The sequence below is a fragment of the Corvus kubaryi genome, unplaced genomic scaffold (genome assembly GCF_017639235.1).
Source record: "Corvus kubaryi isolate FWS band 111438036 unplaced genomic scaffold, C.kubaryi_AGA036_p1.0 37394, whole genome shotgun sequence".
In the NCBI taxonomy this organism is placed as follows: domain Eukaryota; kingdom Metazoa; phylum Chordata; class Aves; order Passeriformes; family Corvidae; genus Corvus; species Corvus kubaryi.
Window position 1 is genome coordinate 14,171,517 of NW_024581133.1, and position 24,688 is coordinate 14,196,204.

The window sequence follows — 24,688 nt, forward strand, 5'->3', positions numbered from 1 at the left end:
TTTGGCACCTCAATTTTTTTTACTGTTCTTGTCCAGTTAGAGTTCTGAAATCACAGTCTCCAAATCCACTAATGGCCATTTTGTGCATATGACAGCTTAAAAACCGCCTTTGCAGGAGCAGGGACACATCAAGGAGAGAAACCTGATATGGATTAGAGCTAATCAGTACAAGTATTTTCTTGAAATACTGATCTTATATTCCAAGGAGGTCAATTTGAAGACTAGGTCTATGGCAATGGCTATCTGCCAAGTTCTCCCAGGCAAACACAATGCTAGCAGAAACAAATGGTTCCAAGTGTTAAACTGTGTAGAATAATATTTCCAAGCCCCTGAATACCGCACTATATTTTAGACTGCTTTACTTACTGCTCCTTGGTACATTTCAATTTCCTTTTCCCCAAAATATGGCATTTGCTTGAAAGGATTCACAGAGATTAATACGGAGCCAATGTACGTCTGCATTCAGAAGAAGTTAAGGTAACTACAGTTTCATAAACTATTATCTTACTACTAGTGACAACTTTTCCACCTATTACATAATACTTCAAATAACAGTAAAACATCCAACAGCTTACAACAATTGTTAATAAAAATTAAATTAGCAGGCTTACAAGAATATAAACATATCATTCAATTGGAATATTTTCATATTATCTTATTTTAAGGCAAGCTAAGTACAGAAACGTATTAAAGGCCAAATCATGACACATCTTGAATAAAAATACAGGAAAGAAATAGCATATTTGAACTGGTTTTAGTCCTTCGTAACTGAGGAGACTGTATTGTCAGTATTAGAAAATATCGGTTTGACCTTTGCAGAATACAATGCAGTGACACATTCTGATCTCACAGGACAGTGCTGAGCAAGCAGAGCCGGATGGAAATGGCCACTGCCAAGCTAAATTAGACAATTACTCAGCTGCATGCACTGGGGGGGGTACTGGGGGAATTGGGTAATTCAGGCTGTGGTGTTATTTTATGAGTGAAACTATTAACAGTCCCTCGGAGTCCTCTCCTGCAGGCTGCCCTGTACCAAGACACTCAATTTCAACCATTATTAGAATTTTTGCAAGATTTTTAATATAATATTTCCCTATTCTGCATTCAGCTGCACATGACCTGCATTTCAAATACTTCATAAACCTTTGGAACTACAGCTGCAGTGTACACATAGGAAGCACCTGATAGTAATTCACAGGCATCAGTATCACTTTTCATTGAGCTGGGAGTTAGCAACAAGCCCACATCTGTGGGTCCAAAATGTTGTACTGCAGTTTCATTAACAACCTGGAATTGTTCACAGGCAAGCTTGCTAGCTAAGCTTTCTGTACAAAGTAGGAAAATTAACCTATTCAGCTGGATTGTCCTATGTAGGAATCTACTACTGTGGTGCCATGGCACAAAAGGTAATGTATTAGAGAAGAACTGCAACTCAATGAACATAACTTCTGTAATATTAATTTGAAATGCTTTCTTAATAAATTTTTAATTTAATTCAAAAAGAGTGACAACATCTGGGTCTTGAATATAATAAATCAATTACTCATTGTGTCAGTATAAACACTTGAAGCATCAGTTTTCTGTTGGTAAACAATACCAGCATTTTCTGGGATGATTCCGTCATCTCTGTACAATGCAGCATTGAGAAATGTTCATTCATGGGTGGACACACAAACAATTCAAATATTCAAGAGATGATCTTCATCTTTGAATGAAAAGCCTTCACAGAACTGCAAAAGGAGTCCTCCCTACATGAGGGAAGACTGATCCCTCAATGCGACCCTTGGAAAACACCCTTATGCCTGCTTCAGCAGAAAGATCATGTTAACTTCGCTATTTTTACAAGAAAGAAAAACCATCATCCCATGATTCACAGTATTAGCAGTTCCAGAATAAGTTGTAAATGGGGTTATGTCACAGAAGAAATGCTATTTTGAAAGCATTCGAATTTTGGAGGTATAGAACACATCAATAAATGTACACACATCTAAAACCTATTAATTCTTGCTCTCAGAAGTAGCATTACTTCAGGAGGCTTCAGGGGCCACGTGAATGTATAACTATATGGAGGTACAATCTTCAACACTGGCAAGAACAATTCCAAATATTAAAAAGAGTATCTTAAAATAATTTTTGCTATCTTAATTTCAACCCTCATAATTAGCTGAGTTTTCAAAGCATTTTGTGTTCTCTCAGGAGAAGTGTCACACGAAATGTTCAGCATCTTTGAGTAATCTGCCTAAAGAGAATACATACATATGTAATTAGTGTCACGTTGGCTCAGCAAGGCCACAGGGCCCCACAAAACCAACAAAGGATACAAAAATATAGTCATCCATGTATCGTTTCTTTAGGTTCTCCACTATGGAATCCTCAGTGATTTTGGAAAGCAGGACCATATCATCCACTCCACTGTGCTTGACATTGTGGCTCTGCCAGTGGTATCTGTAGTGTCCTTTGCTGCCCTGCAGGAAAGCACAATGAACATCACAAAGGTTACTGCATTTCTCATCAGCATTAAGTAACTGAAAACCATTATTCAAATTCCAGCTTCCCAAATATTTTTTTCCATTGAATTCTATTCCTTGATCCAGGCATTCTATAAAGGTATACATAAATGGTGTCAGCTGACTTGCCTCCGCACTGTTAAAGAATTGCACTGCGCCCCAAAACTAGAAGGTAATTCAATAGGGTTTTGTGACCACCTACACACAGAATGGATTTCAGATGGCAGACATTTTTAAATCTAATAGAAAAAAAACCCCAATTATTCCAACTGAGATGCAGCTATTGGAAGCTAAGGATGCAAAAATTACACTCCTACAGTGCAACTATTATCAGTGAGGATAATTACCATCACCACAGTGAATTCTTCATCCTTTACAGTCTTTTAAGTCAAAGCTGCACATATGCTGTTACTGGGAGGGAAGCTGTGAGCCTGCTGCAGTTAAGTATTCAGGGATGTTCTGCAAATTATGTACCCCAGCTTGTCGGCTGCGTGTCTTCACAGTCCCTTTTGATCTGTTAGTCACCATGCTTAACTGACATCTAAATAGATAGTCTCTCCCCACACACAGAGACTACTATTTCAGGATGCTACTAAAACACGTGACATTTCATGCTGTACCACTTGAAATCAAAATCTGTTTTTCTTCCAGCTGATTTGAACTGTAGTTTGGTTCCATGGATACACCCACAAACAGATTTAAATCCAGTCAACATCAAGGCTATTAATTCAGCTATAAATCTGCTCTCCAAACCCAAACCTATTTTCTGTAGACTGGCAGACAATGCTGATGGAGTTCTGATCTCTTGCCTTTTTCTACCTAATTTTTACTTACACAATACTGAAATTAGTGATGCTGGAATTAGCACATTTAACACTGAGAAGTGATCAAGTATGCTGTCAAGGAAGATGTGGCCAACAAAATGCCAATTCTGCAAATTCCCCCCATTCTTTAATACTACAGTTTGTAACAACATGATTTAACTACACTGCTCTGGTGTACATCATACAGGATCAAGTCACATTCACCAGAATACAAGCAATTTATTATAAAGTATGTGCATTACTTTATTCTGCAAAAATTTTACAGGCTAACTAAAAAAATTTAGGTACTCTGAACACTTCAGCTGCATTGGTATTTTGAAATGGGACATCAGCAACTTACAGAGGGGCAACTTTTGTGTGTACACAGTTCTGCAGGAGCAAATGACCCACACGACTGTACTAACACCAAGTGCTACAGCAGGCCTACAGCCTGGCTTTGTCTCGCCTTGACTGACACAAAAACCAAAGACCAACCAGATTTTTACTACAAGTTAAATTAACTTGCACTAAACCCTGCTACTGAAGACAGCACAGAAGCTGTAGGCTTCATGTGTCTTTTCTCTTATGTCTCCAGCCATTGCTAGCCTGATGCAGATCCACCACTGCCAACACCAATGGAGAACAGTTGCAAACTTAAATCAAAAAAATGCTTTCAAATATAGTACAGCAGAGGTAAATAAGTCTGAAAACAATCTCAGCAATTTGCTTGAACATCCACAAGTGTACATGAGCTTCAATAAAATAGTAACTTCAAACTAGTTTAGTTTGTGCGAACCTTGTCACTTTTCTATCTGTACAATGAAAGCAGTGATCTGGAAGCACTGAAAAAACAAAGTTGGGGTTTTTTTTGTTTGTTTTTTTTTTTAATTGCCATAAAACATGTGACTGAATATTATTTGAAGCTTGGGGTATTGGAGAAAACAGAAGTCCAATGGAGAAGCATATTTTCCTTCTGTGCACTCATCAGCTATTTGTGGTATTACACTTGGAAAAGGGAACTGCCAGGATGGACAAAAAGGTACAAGTATCAAAATAAATACAGATAATTAGATTGTTCACAAAGCTATACAGAATGTAGTTTAGTATCATACAACAGAGTTAAGCTACAGAAAACGTGTAAGAAATGAGACTGGGAAAACAATCAAATGTCCCTTTGGAAGCCATGGCATCAGACCCAGTGAGCTCAATGAGCACAAAGCTTGCAAAGCCACGGGATACATGGAAAATGTGCACACTGCCTGCAAAACAGCAGCTTTATGCAAGTCAGCGACTGTTGCTGACTGTGATTAAGCCACACACAGGACCAGGCCAAAGGGTTCTTCCCCAAAAGCACTGGGAGCCAGCAGGGAAGACAGGGGGGCTGTGCCAGGGTGGCCCAACTCCCCTGAGAGCAGCTCTGCCCTGAGCTCCCGCCCACCTCTAATCACAGCAGCAATCAAATCTGAGAGCCTCAGGACCACAGACACACTGCAAACCGTGCAGAGGTCTAAGAAAAAGGCAGCAACCTAAATACCCAATAAAGCAATGGCATAGAAGACAACTGAGAGTCATGGCACTAAGTAGTTCCCAATAATATTGTAACTCAATTTAAATGGCAGTTTCATAGTAGTTTGGAATTATCCTTTTCCCTTCAAAACATGGCCTTAAATGCAAATGTGCAGAGAACCAGCAAAGCACCACCAGATTATTGTCAGACTTTTCCCTGGGATCTAGAAATAAGCCCAAGCTTTAGTAGTGCCTGAACAGCCATGGTTAAGTTTTGCTCTCACTCTTCCTTCTCCAGGAAGGTAACACCAGTGGGATGGCCAGGCACAGTGGCTACCACATCCTTGTCTGGGCAACAAAATAGGAAGTGTTTTGTCTAGAGTACACCACCCACTACCACGTTCTTGCCCTTCCAAGCATGAGCAATGACTATAGAGTCTAACCTGACTTTAGCAACTTCAGTCACTTCCAACTGGTACCACAACCACATCCAGCTAACAACTAACTGGTTTTTATAGAGTTTTGAAATGAAAACCAAAAATTTATAAAATCTTCCTATCATCAATCATCTGAAAAAACTCCACATCATAGCAATTATAAAAGCAACTCTTCATCTTTCTCCAGGCTCCATATTTTCCAATAGTCAAGGCTATATGCTTAAAAATCACACTAATGATTTGTTCTTATTGCATATTTCTTGAGAGTTTAAGCTTTTTTTTTAAAGAGAGCTTTCCATCCTCCAGATAAAAATGCAGCAGTCTAATATGGAGACAATTGACACCTGAGCTAGCGACCTGGTGTCCACTTGAACCTGCTTTGCAGAGTGCACTACGGCTAATTCACTCAGCTGCTAATTGCCCTCTGCTGTCCAGCACACAACACACTTCTCCCTCTACCCCTCTCCAGAGGGATCCTCCAGACACAGGCCAGGTCTCCTGGCCTGCTTGTGTCCTTCTTTCCCAGAAGGTTCTTCAGAGCCAGCAGCACAAGGCTGGCAGAGCTGCCCCACACCCAATGTCACAGCCAGGACCTGTTAACTCCGACAGAGCTCCCCTGGGGCACGGTCAGACATGGCCAACACAGCCCAAAGTCCAGCCCTGGGCCAAGCCATGCAGGTCAGATGTCAGCAAACAGCTACTTGGCTTCTCTTAGGTTTTCTCAGTGAAAGATGTGATCTAACTGTACAGTAAGTAAGCAAATAAAAGTCTTTGTGTCAGCACTAACAATGCTGAGCAGCTGGAAAAAGATGAGCTTGGCAGATTAGGAAAAATACAAAACACCAACCCCAAAACAAAAACACATCTCAACAGGCTGCTAAAAGCCACAGAAGTGGAAACACCAGTGTAGAACAACCTGGCTGCCAGGCCTCCCCCAGGCTCTTCCCGAGCTTCCAACCCCAGCACCTGACGTTGCGCAGGGAGTGGAGGCTGGACTGGCAAGGCTGCTGTTAAAGGCGTGTACCACACTGCTGTCAGCTGTTATTATTCATTTGGTTGCTGTTCTAGGCTCAAAATCAGATCTGCTCTGCACTGACAAGAATAATATTTACGAGTCACAAGATGATCCCATGAGCTCAGGGCCTGCTGCTCCCAAGCCACAGCCTGAGGAGCACGGGCACAGCTCCCCCCGGACTGCAGGGCCCCCTCAGCAACTCTGGGATCTCCAGCATCCGAACAGCCAGCACCCAGGAACCTGCAAAATTCATTCTGCTCTCACTCTGTGCATGTCCCTTAACACCCACTCATTAAAGATTAACACAACTGCTACATTAATACCAAGGAGGGGGATGCAAAATATATTCTATGTACTAAATACTGTCTGTGCTTTCTGTGCTACTTCTGGTACTGGCAGTACAATATGGTTAAAGCAGATCATTGTTTTGTTTGGAACTAATAATGAGTATGGATAAGGCATTTATTTACAGAATTTCTTTTTGCTGCCCTCCACCTTGTGTTACAGTAGCAACTGCTGGTTTCTTATTTTTACCTTTATTATTTTTTGTATATTTTTACATTATCCTAAGCAACATGTATTTGATGTATCTATAAAAAGATTGAGTCATGCTATGTCACATGGGTTTTCTTTTAACTGGAAAAAAAAGCAAATATTTTTGTATTTCAAGCTGTTTAAAAATAGTACATCTAAAAATAAAGCACTAAAAACAAGGGATCTGAAGAGATTGTATATTCTGCCCCTTGTTGCTCTTTGTCCATCAGAACTCTAGCTAAACTACAACCACCTACATGCCATCAAATAAACATTCTTCATTCCCACAAAGGGAAAAATTGCCACTCTGAATCTCTGACAGCTTTTTTCAGTAACAAACATCAATGTCCCATCACAATGCAGTAAGAATGTCAACTGATCACAAGCATGACCTTTTCTTCCCCTTTTCAACTAACACAGTACTACTGCACAAATTCCTTGTAGTTATGGAACATGTGCCTACCTCCTCAGCTCAGTTTTATGAGCACAATAGAAAATGACATACACACACACACATTAGCCAAAGATGTCCTAAAACTGACAAAGCTGCACACCATTAACTTTAGACCTGACATCAATGCTTCTACAAATGGAGGCCTATCACCAGTCCCATACATACATAATTTGTATCAGTTTTTCCAGCTAACAGGAAAATAAACCCACGGCTTTCTGCAATGACATAATCTGTCAAAATTAGCAAACCTTTATAATCCACTTAAAGGAATCTTTCATGTATTTCTAAAAACTGAAAGGGTCTGCTGTTCTCAGAGAATATTGCAAAAATACTTAATGTGAATTTTGGTCCTTTACTGGGATAATCAAAACAGAGAAGCTACAGTGAACAAATGTGCTCCAAAATAGCTCTCGTATATCTTATGTTAGAAAAAATACGTATCGGCTGCAATGATGTGACCATATTTCAGAAAGGAAATTAAAGGAAGACAGCAGAAGCAGCAAGATGGACAAAGATAAAGGGCCATTTATTTAAATTTAACATGAGGGAAATATTAAGGGAGACGAAAAGCAATGCTTAAAGATTTGAGGAAATAGCAAAGCAAAAATACTGAGCATCTAAGCAGCAGAACAGACATCCCATACAGAGAATTAAAAATACCAAAAATTTATTAAGGAATGGAAACTACTAGCAGGTTAATATCCAAAAAAACCAAAACCACAGCTAGGGAAATAAAATACTGAGGAAAAAAAATCCTGGGGGGAAAAGTCATCAGTTCTCATTGTTTGCTCTCAGACAGGGGTGGATTCAGCCCAACATGACCTGAAGGACTGACTCCAGAGCTGGTTACAGGCTGCAGGAGATCCCAGTGGTCAAACACCTGCTCCCATCAGCTCCTGTGCAGGTGCTGCTGCCTCAGCAGGACCTGGCCCCAGGGCAGCTTCTCACCACCACCTCCTACTCTGGGCTCTGGAGCCAGGGCCAGGATGAGGAGAAGAGACAGCAACCAGAGCCTGCTCACCCAGACAGCAAACGTATGCTCTAACAGAAGATGAGTTATGAGAACATGAGAGTCTACAGGATTTACACATCATGCTCATTTTCACAAGTCAGAAATGACACTGGCATTCTTCTAAGATAAGCAACAGGACATTACCAAAATAGAAGCTACTTCAGTATTTGACCACAAGGCTCATCTGTTGCATCAGTATCACAAAAAAGATCACTAAAAGTTTTGAAAGATTATTTTTAAAAAGGCACAGACACACGACAGACTGAAATAAGGACAGGAATGAGCTCAAGAGCAGATCATGCAAACGTGCCTAAGATTTTGAAATAAGTTACAGAGACCCTGGGCAGATACTGGAAAGCAGTTAATGAACTGTAAACTCCTACTTGCTTATCCCACAGCTTGTTGGGTGGCTTTGTCCTGATGTTCCAGGAAATAATCTTCCTAAGGAAATGCGATAGTGTTAAGGTTGACTTGCTCTTAGACATTTGCTGTCTTACTTTACTTATTGAACAGTCTCCAGAGCTGTTCTAAGTCTGACTTGTTCCTTGTGGCACAAGCGGCAAGATTTCCTGGGACTGGTGGATCAGTATAGGCCTGGCTGCCTTGCAACAGCAACTTTTAGCCAATGTATGCGTGTGTATATACACCACCATCCCCCCCGTATGGCAATCACTGCACTGAGCAGCATTCATGCACACTAACTCTTCATCTGTGAATTGTATATGCAGTTTACATCTGTATATACCTACCACGCAATTTAAGAGATGTAAGAGAAAAATTAGAACAAACATTTTCATCTTGGCTGTGTCAATCCTGAAAGTGTAATAAAGACTTCATGTGTGTCACTCTTCTCCATTAAAAGCAGGTTTCAAAATTAAAAGAGGTTTCTCCATTAAAAGGGGTTTAAGCAATCATACACCTTACACATAGTAGTATTATGGTCTTTAATTGAAAAAAATAGTTTGAAAACTCCCTAAGTAGATTCAGACAACATGCCACTGCCTTTGCTATAGCAGAGGACTGAGAATATTTTTCCTTGATCATCCTGAAAGTAAATAATAAACTGAAGTCCACTGGGAGCTTACCATGTGCTCTCCTGAGGGAAGAATCTCAGAGCAGTGTGACTCAAAGGCTGCACACGTGGGACCAGCACCTCAGCACGCGCTGGAGCAGGGAGAATGTGGATGCTGGGGTTCCTGCCACTGTGCTGATGCCAGTGGAAAATTTCAGAGAAATTAAAACCCCTGCCACATTACAAAAATACCATCCCAGCCATGTCCTGTTCTAGCTGATGTCAACACTCACTGCCCTGCCCCATCTCCCAGCTTTTGGAATCTCAGGCTTTAGCACCAAGCTGTAGACCATCAGGCCACAATCATCGCAGTGAATTCCTTTCTGCTCCGTCACTGCCCTCTTTGTATGGCTGCAGCTGTTCCTTTTCCCCTTCTCCTGACCCTTTCGTTCACGGTAAATGAAGACATTTGTTTCCTTATCAGACTGATACTTCGAGACATTACCCTGAGAGTTTAAGGTGAAAGTCTGCCCCCGGCAGTATCTCCAGCTGACAATCCTGTGACTGAGGGTTTTACTGGGAAACGCCTGGTTACTCCTGGAGCCTCCAGTGACAATTCTGGGACGGCTGTTCCCATCAGCAGGCTAAACGCCGTCGATTCTGCAGTTCCCCGAGGTATCTGGCAACAGCAGTTTAGTGGCTGCTCAGCCCAGACTCCCCACGCATCCCTTCCCTGTACCACAATGCTCTGTTTCCACAAAATAGAGTGGGGCAATACAATATCAAGGAAAGAAAAATAATTATTTTAGCCTTATTCTTTAGCTGCAGGTTTTGCTTTTTTTAAAATCTATGCAGGATACAAAATTAAGAGTACGGCAATATTTCTGAATTATTCAGCATTTAAATTGTTAACTCAACAAGCCAACACTGAAGGATGAAAGGATAAATACATTTTTGCAAGTATTAAAAGGTGGAGAAATCACTTTAGAATTTGTAATATTTCCACGGAATAAAATAGCTCCTTTAAAAACACCATTGTAGCTGAAGAGTACTAGTTACCTCATTTACACTGTCTGCATCTACCAAATCCACTTCCGTTAATGTCACAGCACCTTCAAACGACTGAAAAATCTCATTCCCATTAACAAACGTTTACATAATCAATTCAATGCTTAACTATAAGCAGGAAGATACTGTAACTCCAAAAGAAATACTTTGTTGTATTTTTAGTTACACTTCTCAACAAAATTACTGAACATCTCCATTTTGTTGGGTATATTTGTTCTCACCAATTATTAATGGATTGTAAGAATACAACAGGTTGGGCAGATCACAGACCTTATTTTAATACTGCTTTTAACCAAGAATATCAAGCAAGATGTTTTTATGCCAAGAGTTTGATCTACTTGAATAACAGTATGTAGCAATTCCACAAAAATTGAGACTAATGTCTAAAATAAGCATTAGCTAAATCATCTCCCTGAATTACAACTAAATTTAAAATAATTTCAAAAAATTTCCACTGAGTCTCTTCCAATTTGGTTTTTTTTTTTATTTTTTTCCATTTAAAGACAGCCATTCTATGAACTTATTTACAAATCAGAGGGAATATAGATCTTTTTTTCCAAGCAGAGACTGTCATGTAAGTCACATGCCTGTGGCAGTTCAGGCTAAAGAAAAACGCTCTTTATTGCAACAGGCATGATGAAACTACAAAAGCTGCAACACAGCAGAAAACTGTGGCCAAGACTGGTTTTTCAATAGCATATACCAAAAAGCACCTTTGTGCTGACATCACAAAACTCTATTAGTGCAACACGCTGCTCAGAGTTATAACATTTAACTGTTCTGATACCAAAAAAAGATATACAGTCAACTGCTCATTTCTTAACCTGGGCATTAGTGGTCATTGGTTTCAAGTTCACCCATTTTTGAGGTATTTGCTTTGATCTTCCCTCCTGTATGCATAGTTCCAGTTGGGGTAAGTGGAGCAGTACAAGACAATCACTGCTCTTCGTACCAGGGTGGAGCCTGTGATAAAGAGCTTATCTGCCGCAGAGCTGCTTGCAGAATTCCAATGTATTCTGTTAGGTTTACAAGGGATTTTCCCACGTAGGTGGCTTCATGAATGTCCAGTTTCATGTTTGATTAGAGCTGGGTAATCTTTCTTGGACTGTGCTCAGATGTAGGGCTCATGGGAGTATGTTTCTGTACAGGTCACTGTACTGGTGGGGGGGTCTACCTGGACAAGGAGAGCTCCAGGAAGCACAGTCCAGTGGCGCCGGACAGCTGTGGCACTGGGAGGTGGGATGTGCACGGATGAGCTGAAAGGGCTTTTCCTGCTCTCTCAGGAGTCTTCCCCACAGACCAATACCCCATTGCAGAGGAGCTGTTAACTCCTCTCACTGGCGACAGTGGCTGGAGGAGTGTGTTCAGGGGGTCAGGAGGAACTCCACACTGGGGGAGGTTCTGATGCAAAAATTGCTTTCTGTGTTTATTTTAATTTCACAGAGTGCTAAGTAAAGGGAGTAAAAGCTCCAGGACTGCAGCAGCTTCCTGTTTACCTCTGGCAGCACTGACTGGGAGCAGCAGGGAAAGGCTCAGGGAGTGGTGCTCACTCACCTACAGCAGAGCCCACACCTGGGTGGTAACACGCGTGTGGCTCAACACGAGTCCTTTTTATGAGCTGTCATGTTTTGATACTTGTGCAAAATTCAGATTTTACTTCAGACACTGTGGGAAATAAGACTATTTGATATGTTGACTAAACCTTTAACTCTTTAAAAGAATCCAACTTTAATATTTATTTCAGTGTATTCAGATAGAAACATTTCTTTGGTTAATTATTACATAAATACAAACAAGAATTTGTTTGAGCATTCAATCTCAGGAATAAGTTACACATCTTTCCTATGGACCAAATTTACAAGTTCACTTCAACTCCCAAAAAGTTAATCAAAAACCAACAGGAAGCAAAAATCTTGGGACAAGCAGTAAACACCAGACCCAACAAATCTCACGCACTGTGCAGAAGACTCAAGCAGATACTAATCCACGTTCTCAGCTGCACATTCATGTCGGGGTCCCTCCCCCGCCATGCGGCGCTGGCAGAGGGGCCCTGAGGGCACAGACACGGGGTTTCCCTGCCCCTGCTCAGCCTCGTTCCCATTGGTTGGTTTGTGTTCCCTGCCCGGCAGGGACCCTCGGGTCCCGTGACTGGAACAGTTCCCCGGCAGAGCTCCGGCCATGCGGCTGGAGAAATAAACATCTCTCTGAAACAGCTAGCAAGAATCCGTCCATATATATTTTTTCCACGGGCCTCGTTGTCTGATACACGTGTTGCAGTATCACCACTGTAACACATTCACCTCTGTCAGGAGGCAACCTCATGCACAGCTTCATTCATCCTTTGTCAGGGCTTTGTTTTTACTTTAACTAATAATTACATTATGGCAGGGCAAGCAGGTCCCACTGAGTGTCTAATGTCCATAACAGATTCTCAAAACCAGATTATCTTCCACATGCACATTATTCATAAAGCTAATATTTGTCATTTCACTAGTTTTCTAAAGCAGCTTTGACTATCCAGTCCAGGGCAGCTTTAAGAAGAAATACATTAAAAACCCAGCATGCAGTTATTCTATACAACACTCCAGTTGTACAGAGTAACTGGCTTATTGTCATTTAGTGAATATGCTAGTTTACATCACTTGCTTTTATTACAGTAACTTTCAAGTCCTTATGACAAGAATGCTGTTCTTTGAATGTTTTTTTTGATTAACCCAGCCCGCTTAAGATTTCATACAGTTGTCTAATCTTCCTCTAAAATCCCATGCTTCAAATTATTTACTCTAATTTGTATTAAGCTTGTATCCTGGCTCTGTAGATTTTCCTATTTCCATAATAATTCACAAGTCACCCAAGAAAATTAAACTAAAAATTAATATACATGATCTCCTCTAGCTCACTGCATTCTGTCTGTGAAGCTGATATCTCAGAAAGGTGGAAGCATAGATACACATTGCAAATATGAAGCGTTCATTCCACTTTAGTGAACACCATGGTTATTAATGAAAATATATAAAAAGTGTCTGGCCCAGCATTTTTTAATAGAAACATCAACAGCTAGGAAACCAGGCCTTCACGGTTATTATCTGCACTGTGTATTACCAATGCATGTGTATGATCTCTGCATGCCCAGGATTCTTCTTTTCTTAACTCTGGGCAGAAGTTCACTTAATAGCTACAGTGATAATTCCTATTAGTCTATGAAAGGGATTTTAACACAGAAACAGGTATTTCCCATCAATTTTTTTAAAGTATGTGAGACTGTTTAATGTAAATATTTAGAATTCAAATTATTACTGAACCAAGAAAGCTAACTGAAAATTGATTTGGACATCTAGCTATTTTCATAACTCTAGGCTTTTACCAGATGTGTGAACAAACACACTATTTGCAAGCTACCCTTCTTCCTCGGTTTGCTATGAGAAACGGATGCTACCAGGACATGCATCAGATTCAGTCTCAAAGATGTTGTATAGGCATAATTACACCCTGAGCACAGATGCCAGCCAAAGAAACTGTTTCACAAAACCTATAACTTTATCACCGACTTGGCAGTATTATGCAAAAGACCAAATTTAAATGTCTTTTAGACCTTGCAACTCAGCATCAGCATCATAAATATACATAAGATTCCAACTATTTCTGGTAAAGGGGAGACCAAGTAAAAAGCCAAGTGTCAGCTTTGAGGAGAAACTGCTTCAGACCACCGCAGATTAATACCCTAGTTTTATTTAAAAGAACCTCTGTACCGGTGCAGTGTGATGCTGCATTTTCTTTTCCCTTTAATTTCCCATTTTTATGTCTTTAGCAAAATGCTATACTTCATAATGAAAACCCAGAACAGGTGAAATTCAAGCTAAATCACAAGGTTTCAAAACTGGGGTAATTGAGAAAAACAATTTAAGTCTCAGGTGCTGAACTGTGGCTGAAGACTTTGGCTTGCAGCACTTTGACACGAACCCACATTAAACTTAAATGCTTGTGATATACTTTGCTTTCAACTTCTGGACTCATTCAATTTCAGACCTCTGATTCAAACCCACATGAACTGAAATAATAATGAATTAAAATATAAACTAAAATCAGCTGAACTACTTTTTCATCTAAGCATAATATTCTGATTCAGACAAGACAACCATTAAGTGAATACTGTCTCATTCCCTCCACCCCAAACAACCTGGACATGAACAGATGCTCAGATTATCAAAATCCTTTAACTTTTGGCTGCTGCAATTCAGACTGGTGAAGCCTATAGAGCAGCTTTATCTTTTTCTACATTCCATGTTACATGCAAGGTTTGTGTTTCTTTAAAAATAAAGTTCTGGCTTACAAATTTGCACTCAAGTAGCTTTTTCTAAGCTTACATGACAACTTGATAAACAACCTAGTCTTTCTGACCCCATCAGGACCACAGGAGCAGCTCAAAGTCTTTCTACCATACTATAAATGCTGCCTTTGGCTCCATCTTGCCTAACAGAAATACAATTTAAAGTGAAGTGCTAAAAATGCAACTCAAATGCAATACCTGTAGCTGTGCCTTTAGGCTGTACCAGGTAAGGGTGCAATATTGCCACACAGCCCTAGCTGAGCACCACGGCTGTGAGCGAGGCACACAGGTGGACACACATATTCCATTAACAGGTACCCACTGCAGTTCAACTTCACCTCATTTCTAATTACTCTGCAGTGGATTCTCGTTAGCTTTGACAAATCCCTCCAATACAGCTTCTTTCCAAACTAGTTCCTTTGCTTTCCTCACATCTGACCCAGAAACACTGAGGCACCCCTAAGTTAGAATGAGAACCAAAAGGAAAAAAAAGTGTTGGGAGCATTCCAAGAGCAATACCAAAACCAACTTCTTAAAAAATACTGACACTTTTCTACAGGCTTCCCCAATGCTGACTAAGGGCTCAACATGCTGTATTAGCATTTGGATAATCCCAAACCTGCAGACACATTTCCAGGGTTTTTACTGTAGTTGCAGAAAGGGACCAAGAGTTTCATTCAGTTTTCAAGTTGTCCGAGATCAATCTCTTTTTGTGCTACTACACAGGTGCCTGGGTTTGTCCCTTTCACCTGTGAGCACTGTTCATTCCTGTCTCAGCTGGCCTTTGGTTTCTGAAGCAGTGGGAATGCAGGGCTCAGGGGTTCCCAAACATGACCCACAAAAGGCAGCTCCCTGACTTGGATTCAGGCATCCCTCACAAAGCAGCACTGAGGCTCAGCAGAGTACCAGTCTTTACATAAACATAGCTAAGATTTTGCCAAATGTAAATTAACCAGAGGATAATTCTGAATAAAGGAATGTGGTAAAGTCTTTTTTTAAAAAATTGCTTGAGGTTCTTTGGGACATAAACAGTGTAAAAACAAAGTTCATCAGTAATTATTCAACACCTAAAATACTGAAACTCATTGAGGCTTTCAAAACCAAAATTTTTCTAATTATGAACACACAATTAAAAAAGAACAAAGGATCACAAAATATCCATGTATCTGTAATAACTTGCTGTTTTTATTTACACCTAGTAAGGTTTTGTTGAAAAGAAAACCATTTGCTTCTGCAAAAAGTATTTAGGCCAACTATGAGAGTTTGTCCCTGCAGGACTGCATGGAAAGACAATTTTGAGGCAGTCTGTTTTTAAAGATAGTGTCCTATTTTAAAAATAAATTAAAAAAGAAAAAGGATACAATCCATATATCTTAAGTTTTCCTCCTTGTCTGGACATTTCAGATGACTAAGAAACCCTACATTACAGATTCTATCTAATCTGTCCCACCGAAATGAAGGACAATTTGTCCCACTCCTTATAGAGCTGGATCTTCAAATATCCTCCAAGGTAACTTTGCACAAACACAGACAAAAGAGTATCAACAAAACTAAGTCAAATAAGACCAAATCCAACAAGACCAGAGTAACTCATTACACAGACTTTTTTTTTTTTTAAACAAGCAAGGTATGAAGGCTGCTAGCAACTAAACCAATCTGCAAACCTTTGCTATGTTGCCATTGAGAACACAATTTTTAGTATTTCAAATTCACTCCTCGTTATTACACCCAAACTAATGAAAGCTATCAGAATCACCTATGTTAAGGAAAACCTCCGGGTTTTCTCTTCACATTTTTTCAAAATAAAAAAGAACACAGCAGCAGGAACTGTTCTTTAGTAAAATTTCTAAATTGTTTAAAAGCAATACAAAATGCCCCTACTGTAGGTCCTGCTGCATTTAAATGTAGAAACGTAACCCAAAGCCTGCATGCACAGGAATGCCTCGTCTAGTTTGACTTTTCAATAGGTAGATGAATAACCCCATTTCATAGTTTCCTACTAAGTTTTTATATGCAGTACTGTAAGACCTTATTCTGATATTTCAGATGGCTACTGATTTCATTTCAATTTAGCTTACTGAAAGACTGGTTTTAAAACACAGTATTTTCTCACATCAGTGAAGCATTCAGAAGCAGCTGCAGACCAAGAGTGAAGTTAGGCAAAAGCTCACGGTTCACAGCCACGTCATCTCCTACTACTTCAATCCTGCCAAGTGTAGCACTACTGCTGGTAAGTAGGGCCCACCCATCCACCCCACCAAGGTCACCTGAGGACACCAGGCCCTATAGGACTTCAAGCATATGCTGGAAAAGGGAGTAAAGGCACAAGGCATGGAATGCTTTAGCCCTTTCAGCAAATCAGGTGGGATTTGAAGCTCTGAGGCTGGTCATTTAGCAACACAGGTTTGGGAGTCTCACTCCCATTCTCTAAACCTCTGCTAAAGCCATAGAATCATAGACTATCCTGAGTTAGAAGGGATCCACAAAAGTCCAACTCCTGGCCCTGTAGAGGACATCCTCAAGAGTCCCACCATGTGCCTGAGTGTTGACCAAACTCTTCTGGAACTCTGTCAGGCTGGTGCTGTGACTACTGCCCTGGGGAGCCTGTTCCAGTGCCCAACCACCCTCTGGGTGAAGAACCTTTCCCTAGTGTCCAAACTAGACCACCCCTGACCCATCTTCAGGGCATTCCCTCAAGCCCTGTCACTGGTCACAACAGCAAAGAGATCAGCATCTGCCCCTCCTCTTCCCCTCACGAGGAAGCTGTACCTGCAATGAGGTCTCCCCTCAGCCTCCTCCAGCTTGAACAGACCAAGTGCCCTCAGCCGCTCCTCACACGGCTTCCCCTCACCATCTTCATGCCCTCCTTTGGAGGCTCTCTAATGGCTCAGTATTGTGGTGCCCAGAACTGCCCCCAGCATTCAAGGTAAGGCAGCCCCAATGCAGAGCAGAGCAGAGCAGGAAAATCCCTGCCTTGCCCAGCTGGCAACGCTGTGTCTGATGCCCCCCAGGACACACCTGGCCCTTGTAGCTGCCAGGCACTGCTGACTCACGTTCAACTCGCCATCAACCAGGACCCCAGGTCTCTTTTTCCATGGTGCTGCTCTCCAGCCTCTCATTCTCCAGTTTGTACATACAACCAGGGTAATTACTACACTTCAAATGAACCTGAGCACGTAAGCGAGAAAAGCTTGTTTGCTACAAAACACGCACAGTTCTATGTATCATATAGTGAAAAAATACATCACACATTGGGCATAGGATCTTCAACCATCCCAGCCATCTGCCTGTGCCTTTTTCTTTCCTCTACAAAACGTTAATTTGAACAACTATGTTATGCAGCTCCGCATGTCTCATCCAGTTAATGAAAGCATCTCTTAAAAATCTGTAGATTAAAGAATCAGACTATTAGATATGCATAGTCCTTGTGCAATGTCTGACTGCCAGAACCATTTTGTTTCTGCTGAAACACAGTAAGAGGAACAGGAGGCAGCCTGTAGCTATCTTGATTTGCAGTTTGCTCCTGTCAAATCTCAGTGTTAAGCAAGGGTTGATTTGCATAGCACTTGCATGGGAGAGCATCAGGTAAAGCTCAGATTTCTAGACAACAGTAGTAATTTAGCCATGGATAAGGCAGTAATTGCCAGTTTAGCAGAAGTGCTACCAAAAGGGACAAAACCCTGCAAATAAAGTGTCAGAAGTTTTGGTTATTTGTGGTGGAAAAAGGTGCCATGGAATATTTAGCAAGTAAAAGTTGAGTCCAGATGTAAAGCAGCTGTATTGCTTCTAGACAGTGTTGACAGCAGGTTCAAAAATGCTCTGCATTTAAAATCATTTGGCAACAGCTAGCATGACAGAAAGGCTTTCCTGTAGCTTCTAACACACACTTGTGGTCTGTGGTATACAGGCGATACCTAACACCAGCTATTCCATGGATTCCTACTAGAGATTTATCCTCAGGGATGTTCTGCCTATTTAGTGCTAATGCAGCAATTATTTATATATCTTATTGCACTTTGAAAAATTCTCCAATACTCCACAGCAGTAGCTGTAAGGACTACTACAAAGATAAAAAATTATTTGTAATCTACTGCTAATATCACATGTTTCATATACAGACATTTAAGCAGTAACAGGACTTATTCACATAACCAGGTTCATGAATTACAAATGTCCATCTGTACATTATCATCTCCATGACCTTATTTCGAAGTACAAAACAGAACTTCTTTGCCTTTATACAACACGTTTCATTGCAAGTTTCCCTATAGTACATACTGCCATGGAAATCTGCACTTTAAAAAGGACCAGAAAAATGATCCAATGTTTACATACACCATTGCCTGAGCAAGCCTAAATCTGTTCAGAACTACTAGTAAAAGCATAACTTAGACATCACATTATTATAGATAACACTTAAGGGATAAACCCCCAAAATCATCCCAAAAGCCTGTAATGAAGTGGAGCATGTCCTTTGGCATTTGCAGCTGAAGACAAAAGACGACTGCAAAGGCTTGCTGGGAGTTAAAGATGTAGAAGGGAAGGCATGAGGAAGGCAACTGTAGAAGGTGAGAGCTAAGACCAAAGTCTGGCCAAGTATTTCAAAGCCACATGATCTGTGCCAAGGAGGACAAATACACATTTCCTATACAAGGTTAGAATCAGAGAAGGTGTCAGACTTAACCAATTCCATCAGCAATATTAAAGGCTTATAAACAGATGGAAAGAGCACTATTAAGGTAGAGCTGAAGGAGCAGAACTTCACATGGAAATTGGAAGCAGCTTGCCTGGACTAGACTAGGCTCCCACCATCTTGCCAGCCCAGACCATTCCACCATTCCCTTTTAGATTTATTTCTCTTATTCTCTTTCCTGTTTGAGAAAGTCCTGTCACTCAGCCTGCTGTGGACCAAGTCACATTTCCCTCACAGAGGGCACAATGTAGTTTGCATGTATCATCTGTCAAAACCAGTAGAGCATTCCAGCCCTCTCTCACACTAGAGATAATTTAGGCTCCTAGGAGAGCTCCACAATACAGTCCACGGCAGCTGTTAGGACATGCCTCAGATATATTCCCCACTCCGTCCTTAATAAAATGGCACCAGAACAAAACATCCAGAGAGTGATCACAAAGGCCCTGCACAGCTTTGGTACTTCGGGAGGTTCTCCCACACTGTCACACTAGAGACTGGAAGACAGAACAGGAGTAAGGGGGCAAAATTGTATGTTTTACTACAGCTATAGTAGCAAATGAACAGAACAACAACAAAGTACTCTCCCCACCTGCCAGTTCTAATACTTACAATGTCCTGACCTGCCCTGACTTAAAACACCACTTTAAAAAAAGCTAGTTAGTTTTAGTTCTTAAATATATTCCGAAGTCTTCAAAAATACTACGAAAGAAAAATAAGAGCCTAGGCATCTCATTGAGGTGTCATGCAAAAAAAAAGTAGGTTGTTCATTTAAATGAGGTTGACTTCTACGCCCCTGAAGAGTTTCAATTGGTCAAGTACAATTGCAAAACAAGCCCTAAAAGGACACAATTAGCTACAGAATGTAGTTTCATTGTTCACGGTATCCTGTTACCAGCTTGAACGTAATTTTAGCTACTAAATTTGAGCATCTTTGTTTTAGTAATCAGATTATATTAATTTCCCCTTTGTTTTTTTCTTTTCCTGTTTGTACACCTGCACTCTCAACGAGCAAACAGCAACAGGATTAGTATTTTATAGCTGGCCTACTACTCCACACCTGTAAAGAGAAGGATGATAAAATATTTTCAAAGGCTTGGAGGAAAAAAAGCCAATCCAAAACAAACACCATAACCTTGACTTCTAACTTTAAGGTCTAAGTGTAGTCACCAGGTAAAACAACCTTGAAATAAAAATGTACATTCTTCCAATATACTGTCTGCTTCAGATGTAAAATTAACAACCATAGCTACCTCACCACAGGTAGTTAACATCACAATTACTGACTCTCCACCTACGTATTTTTAAGTACAGACTAGGAAAAACTCCCCAGCATCTTAAGTGTTTCTAGAACAGTAGAAGTTAATACTGGTATTTTTGATTGAAGTCTCCCTCCCATACTAAGTTAAGAGCTATTTAACCATTTTTGAGTATCAGAGACTCAGTACAAATCACAATAGGTGGGTTACGGTCAAACTGACAGGACGAGTTTTTCTTGCTTTGTCCCTCCCAGTCCCAGGCTGGACTCCAGCCACACTCAGAAAAGCTCCCTCCCCCAGAGGTGCAGGGTAAAGCCTGTTGACTGTTTCATTTTAAATGTATTCCAGTCTAAGAACAGACCCACAGATGGGACAAGTCAAGTGAGAAAGTCACCTAATGGCCTCAGGTGCAAAAGCACCTCAGCCTGCTGTATCATTAAGAAATTATCTGAACAAAAGAAAACCTGATTTCAGTAGGTAAACACTCTCGAGGTGTGTCAGACTAAATAGCTCTTCGTGACTAATTCATTAATCGTGGTAACAACATGCTTCTCCATTACATTCAAACTACCACCTTCAGACATCCATCAGAACATCCTCAGTGATTTATGAAGTACCTGCCTATACTCTAAGGGTACAGGCTGTGCTGTCAGTACAGCCCAAACAGACTTGCTTCAGCACTTGTCAGCTTTCACACCGTTAAGCCTCGTTTCAGAATAAACAGGTCTTAAATTCCTCTACCCAAAAGAGACACTCAGGTCTGGGGGAAAAAAAAAATTAATTGTTCAAGTCTATAAACTTACCCAATGACACTGAAACAGGGATTTGAAACTCTGTATAGTGTTCCGCCTTTCTGGATGGATTTCAGACATTCCTTTCTTATTCAGAACTGGAAGTTTTTAGTTCTGTCAATACTGTATCCATAAAGGATTAATTTTAGGCATTCTGACACATGCAGCTGAACTTACTTACTCTCAGTTTAAGTAGAGATTTCAATAATTAAGAACAAGAAAAGGTCAATCTCAGGACTACTAAAATAATGATTAATTTCTGCAGTCCTTAGTTTGTCTTTTTACAGGTGAATTGCATGACAGCAGGTAAGGTAGCCTGCTATTCCAGCAGGAAGTAGTGCCTACATTGTCAGTGATTACAGTGCTTTTCTGAAATATATTGTATTTGCTTCTTTCCCCATACGGCTTTAATAGAGACCATTTAAGAAAGCAGATTTAGGGCTTGGGGTTCCCTCTTCACCCCTAAATCTGTAGAGAAGACATAAGCCCTTCCCAGTAAAGGTCTCAGGAAAAATACCAAGAAGAAAGTTAGGAGATGCAAGTGAGTTGATGTTCTAAATATTGTTTCCTTTTCCACAGTTAGACTTGAGTGTTCATTTCACTAAATGTACTTAGTAACACTCACTAATTCCACCTCTTTATAAGACAAAATACACCACTACTAACGTGTAGACCAATGGAAGCTCCACTGGAGATCAAGGATTTGTAACCACGTAAATACAAGCTCTTAGTATTCTGAAGAGTCAGAGTCAGGCCCACTTATCTTAAGGGACCCCACCAGTTACACCAACCATCACTGTAACTCCAGACAGAAAACTGCAATGTGTACACCTGCAAAGGAAATGGACCCCTGTGACTCTGCCAAGATTAAGCCATGGTCGGAGGCAGGTTAAATTGTCCAGGAACACTGTATCACCCCTTTCTTTTAGTGAGGGATGTCCATTCTGTCTAGAACAATACCAAATATGGGAATAAGTAGCCACTGTCCTGCTTCCTCTCAAGCACTCCTAGAATGTACCAAGAATAAAAACACAAAGTAAACGACAGGAAGAAACCACTGCTGGTCATGAACTTATTCTGCATATTGAGATCAGGTCTCTGTGGACTGGGTGTGCTGGTATTTCAGGCATTAAGAACCTTGGAACCAGAATTCCTATTACCACTAGAAAAGCTTTAACAAACAGTACTCATGGGAACAGCATTAAGACTCCTGGAGCAGTCAGCTGGGTAGCTAACACTGGAACTGGCAAACCAGGTACTCCTTTCAATATTAAAACTGCCAGTTACCAACAGTCCTATCTATGTGAAATAATTAATCCGTTCTCTCTGTGCTACTGAAGTGCAACCACTTTATAGCCTCATAAGAGGCTCACACACTTCATTACATATTCCTGAGACTGAGGTCAAAGTCACCAGAGGCAGTAGTAAGCCCTGCAGAGAACACATATTCTGAGTGTTTGAAGGCAGCTTCAAGCTAGAACAGATTAACCTCCTTTATTGTATATTCTTTTTTTTAACCACAACAGAAGACATTTCAGTTTTATCAAATATAAGTTTTGCTGACCACATACCAGAAGATATGCTGATTTTTTATTTAAAGCAAGTATCAAACTGGGCAAATCCTTATTTTCTCCAATACACTGAATCTAGTCCTTTATTGCCATGCAGATATAGATCACAGAATGCAGAGAGACAAGACTGACAGTTATATACAAATATCTAAGCTGCTTAAGAAACCAGGCTCAGTTGTTAGAAACAGTACTCAGCATTATCTCGAGTTTCACATACTGAACACTCAGGTATTGTCAAGTCCTCTTTCACTTGTAGGTACACTTCTGACCTGGCTTGCTCTGCTGAAGACCTATCCCTGCTTTCCTTCTCATCTGAAAATGGTTCATGCTCCAAACTCTGTGGTTGCAACTGAATGCTGAGACAAGAAACAACTAAAGCACAGCAAAACAGCAAATGCAGTGGCCTCTCCTACAATGAAGTCATTCTCCCCACTCCCAACTCTGCTTCAAATGGAGCTCAAGTTTTCGCTCATTAAAGGCCAGACCTCAGCTTAGACCTCCACAGGCATACACACAGCCATAACTGGATCTCCATTTGTTATAAAACATTCCAGTTCACTTTTTCCCCATGTCAAGTCTAATTCTTAAAAAAACATAACAAATAGCACAGTTTGTAGAAGTTACTCCAACTTCTATTTGCTGGCAGTCTCTTCCTATAACCGGAATCACCAACATGGGCCCTGGGTTCTGACAGGGCTCTGAACCACTGTTCCTGCCAGGACTTTGCCCTCAGCCATTGGCAAGTACTGGCCACCAAACATGCCCTAAGGGTTGCTGAGTCCCATCCTTAGCTGGGAGAGCCCACAGCAGCACTGTGTGCCAATGCCACCCCTTGCCTGTGCACCCACCAAAGGTGGCAGCAGGCAGCTGTGATTCTGAACTCCCAGCTACCCAGGAAAACACAGGAAGAGAAGCTTTGCAAAACCAACAGCAGAGCAAATAATGGCCAACAGTCTGGGTACAGCTCAGGACAGAATTATGCATTTTTAGCTCCTTTGCAATAGATTTCTCAGCAGATTTATGCTGCTCCTCTATAGCAGGAGGCTGATGCTATCCCCTCCACCAGGGCCAATCAATTCCAAAAAGGCAACTTACTTCAGTCTACTCAAGTCCTGCAGGATACACAAAAAACAGCCAGGATCCCCTCAAAAACTGAACACATCCAAATTGCCCTACTCTGAGAAGCTATTTTTGAAAGACCAGAAGGTTTTTGTAGGAATCTTTGGTTTGCTGAATCTAGCAATTACTAACCAATATAGCAGATGCCAGTGCATACTTAAATTTGAGGGGAGGCACTGAAAAAGGCTTTGGAGACTACCAACAACACTGCATTGAGTCGTGGAAACATGACTGTGAGGCACAGTTTTTAAGCAGAGAAAATAAATCTAGCTGAAGTAATTCTGTTCTTAGTGGATGCACGGTATTTTAATTGGCAAAGTCAAATATTTGTTTTCTTGGATTCAGGCAATTCAGAATTCAGGAACTAATCAAGTTTACATGGGAAGTGGGATATTTCATGGTACAGAAGCCGTATGTAAAAAAATCACGCATAGTAATATATCAGTTTTCATAGTATCCAAATTTTTAATTCAAATTATTGTAGGAAAGATATCCAAAGTTTAAGGAGTAGTGTATGAACTTAACTTGCTCTCATACAAACTGCACTATCAAGAATCAACAAAAAATATAAAATTAAGTATGA

At 40.7% G+C, this 24,688-nt stretch overlaps 1 protein-coding gene across 4 annotated transcripts in view; it reads right to left on the minus strand.

The window, feature by feature from the left end:
- MYO1E (myosin IE) overlaps positions 1–24,688 on the minus strand; it is a 77,747-nt gene that overhangs the window by 44,448 nt on the left and 8,611 nt on the right. For all 4 annotated transcript variants that reach the window (XR_006017848.1, XR_006017849.1, XM_042038963.1 and 1 more), the window contains exons 2-3: positions 2,322–2,465; positions 367–456 (exon numbers count right to left, since the gene is read on the minus strand). Coding sequence is in view for 2 of the 4 variants with exons in the window: in XM_042038963.1 (XP_041894897.1) it covers positions 367–456; positions 2,322–2,465 (234 nt within the window). In the remaining 2 variants the exon portion in view is untranslated. The remainder of the gene's footprint in view (positions 1–366; positions 457–2,321; positions 2,466–24,688) is intronic.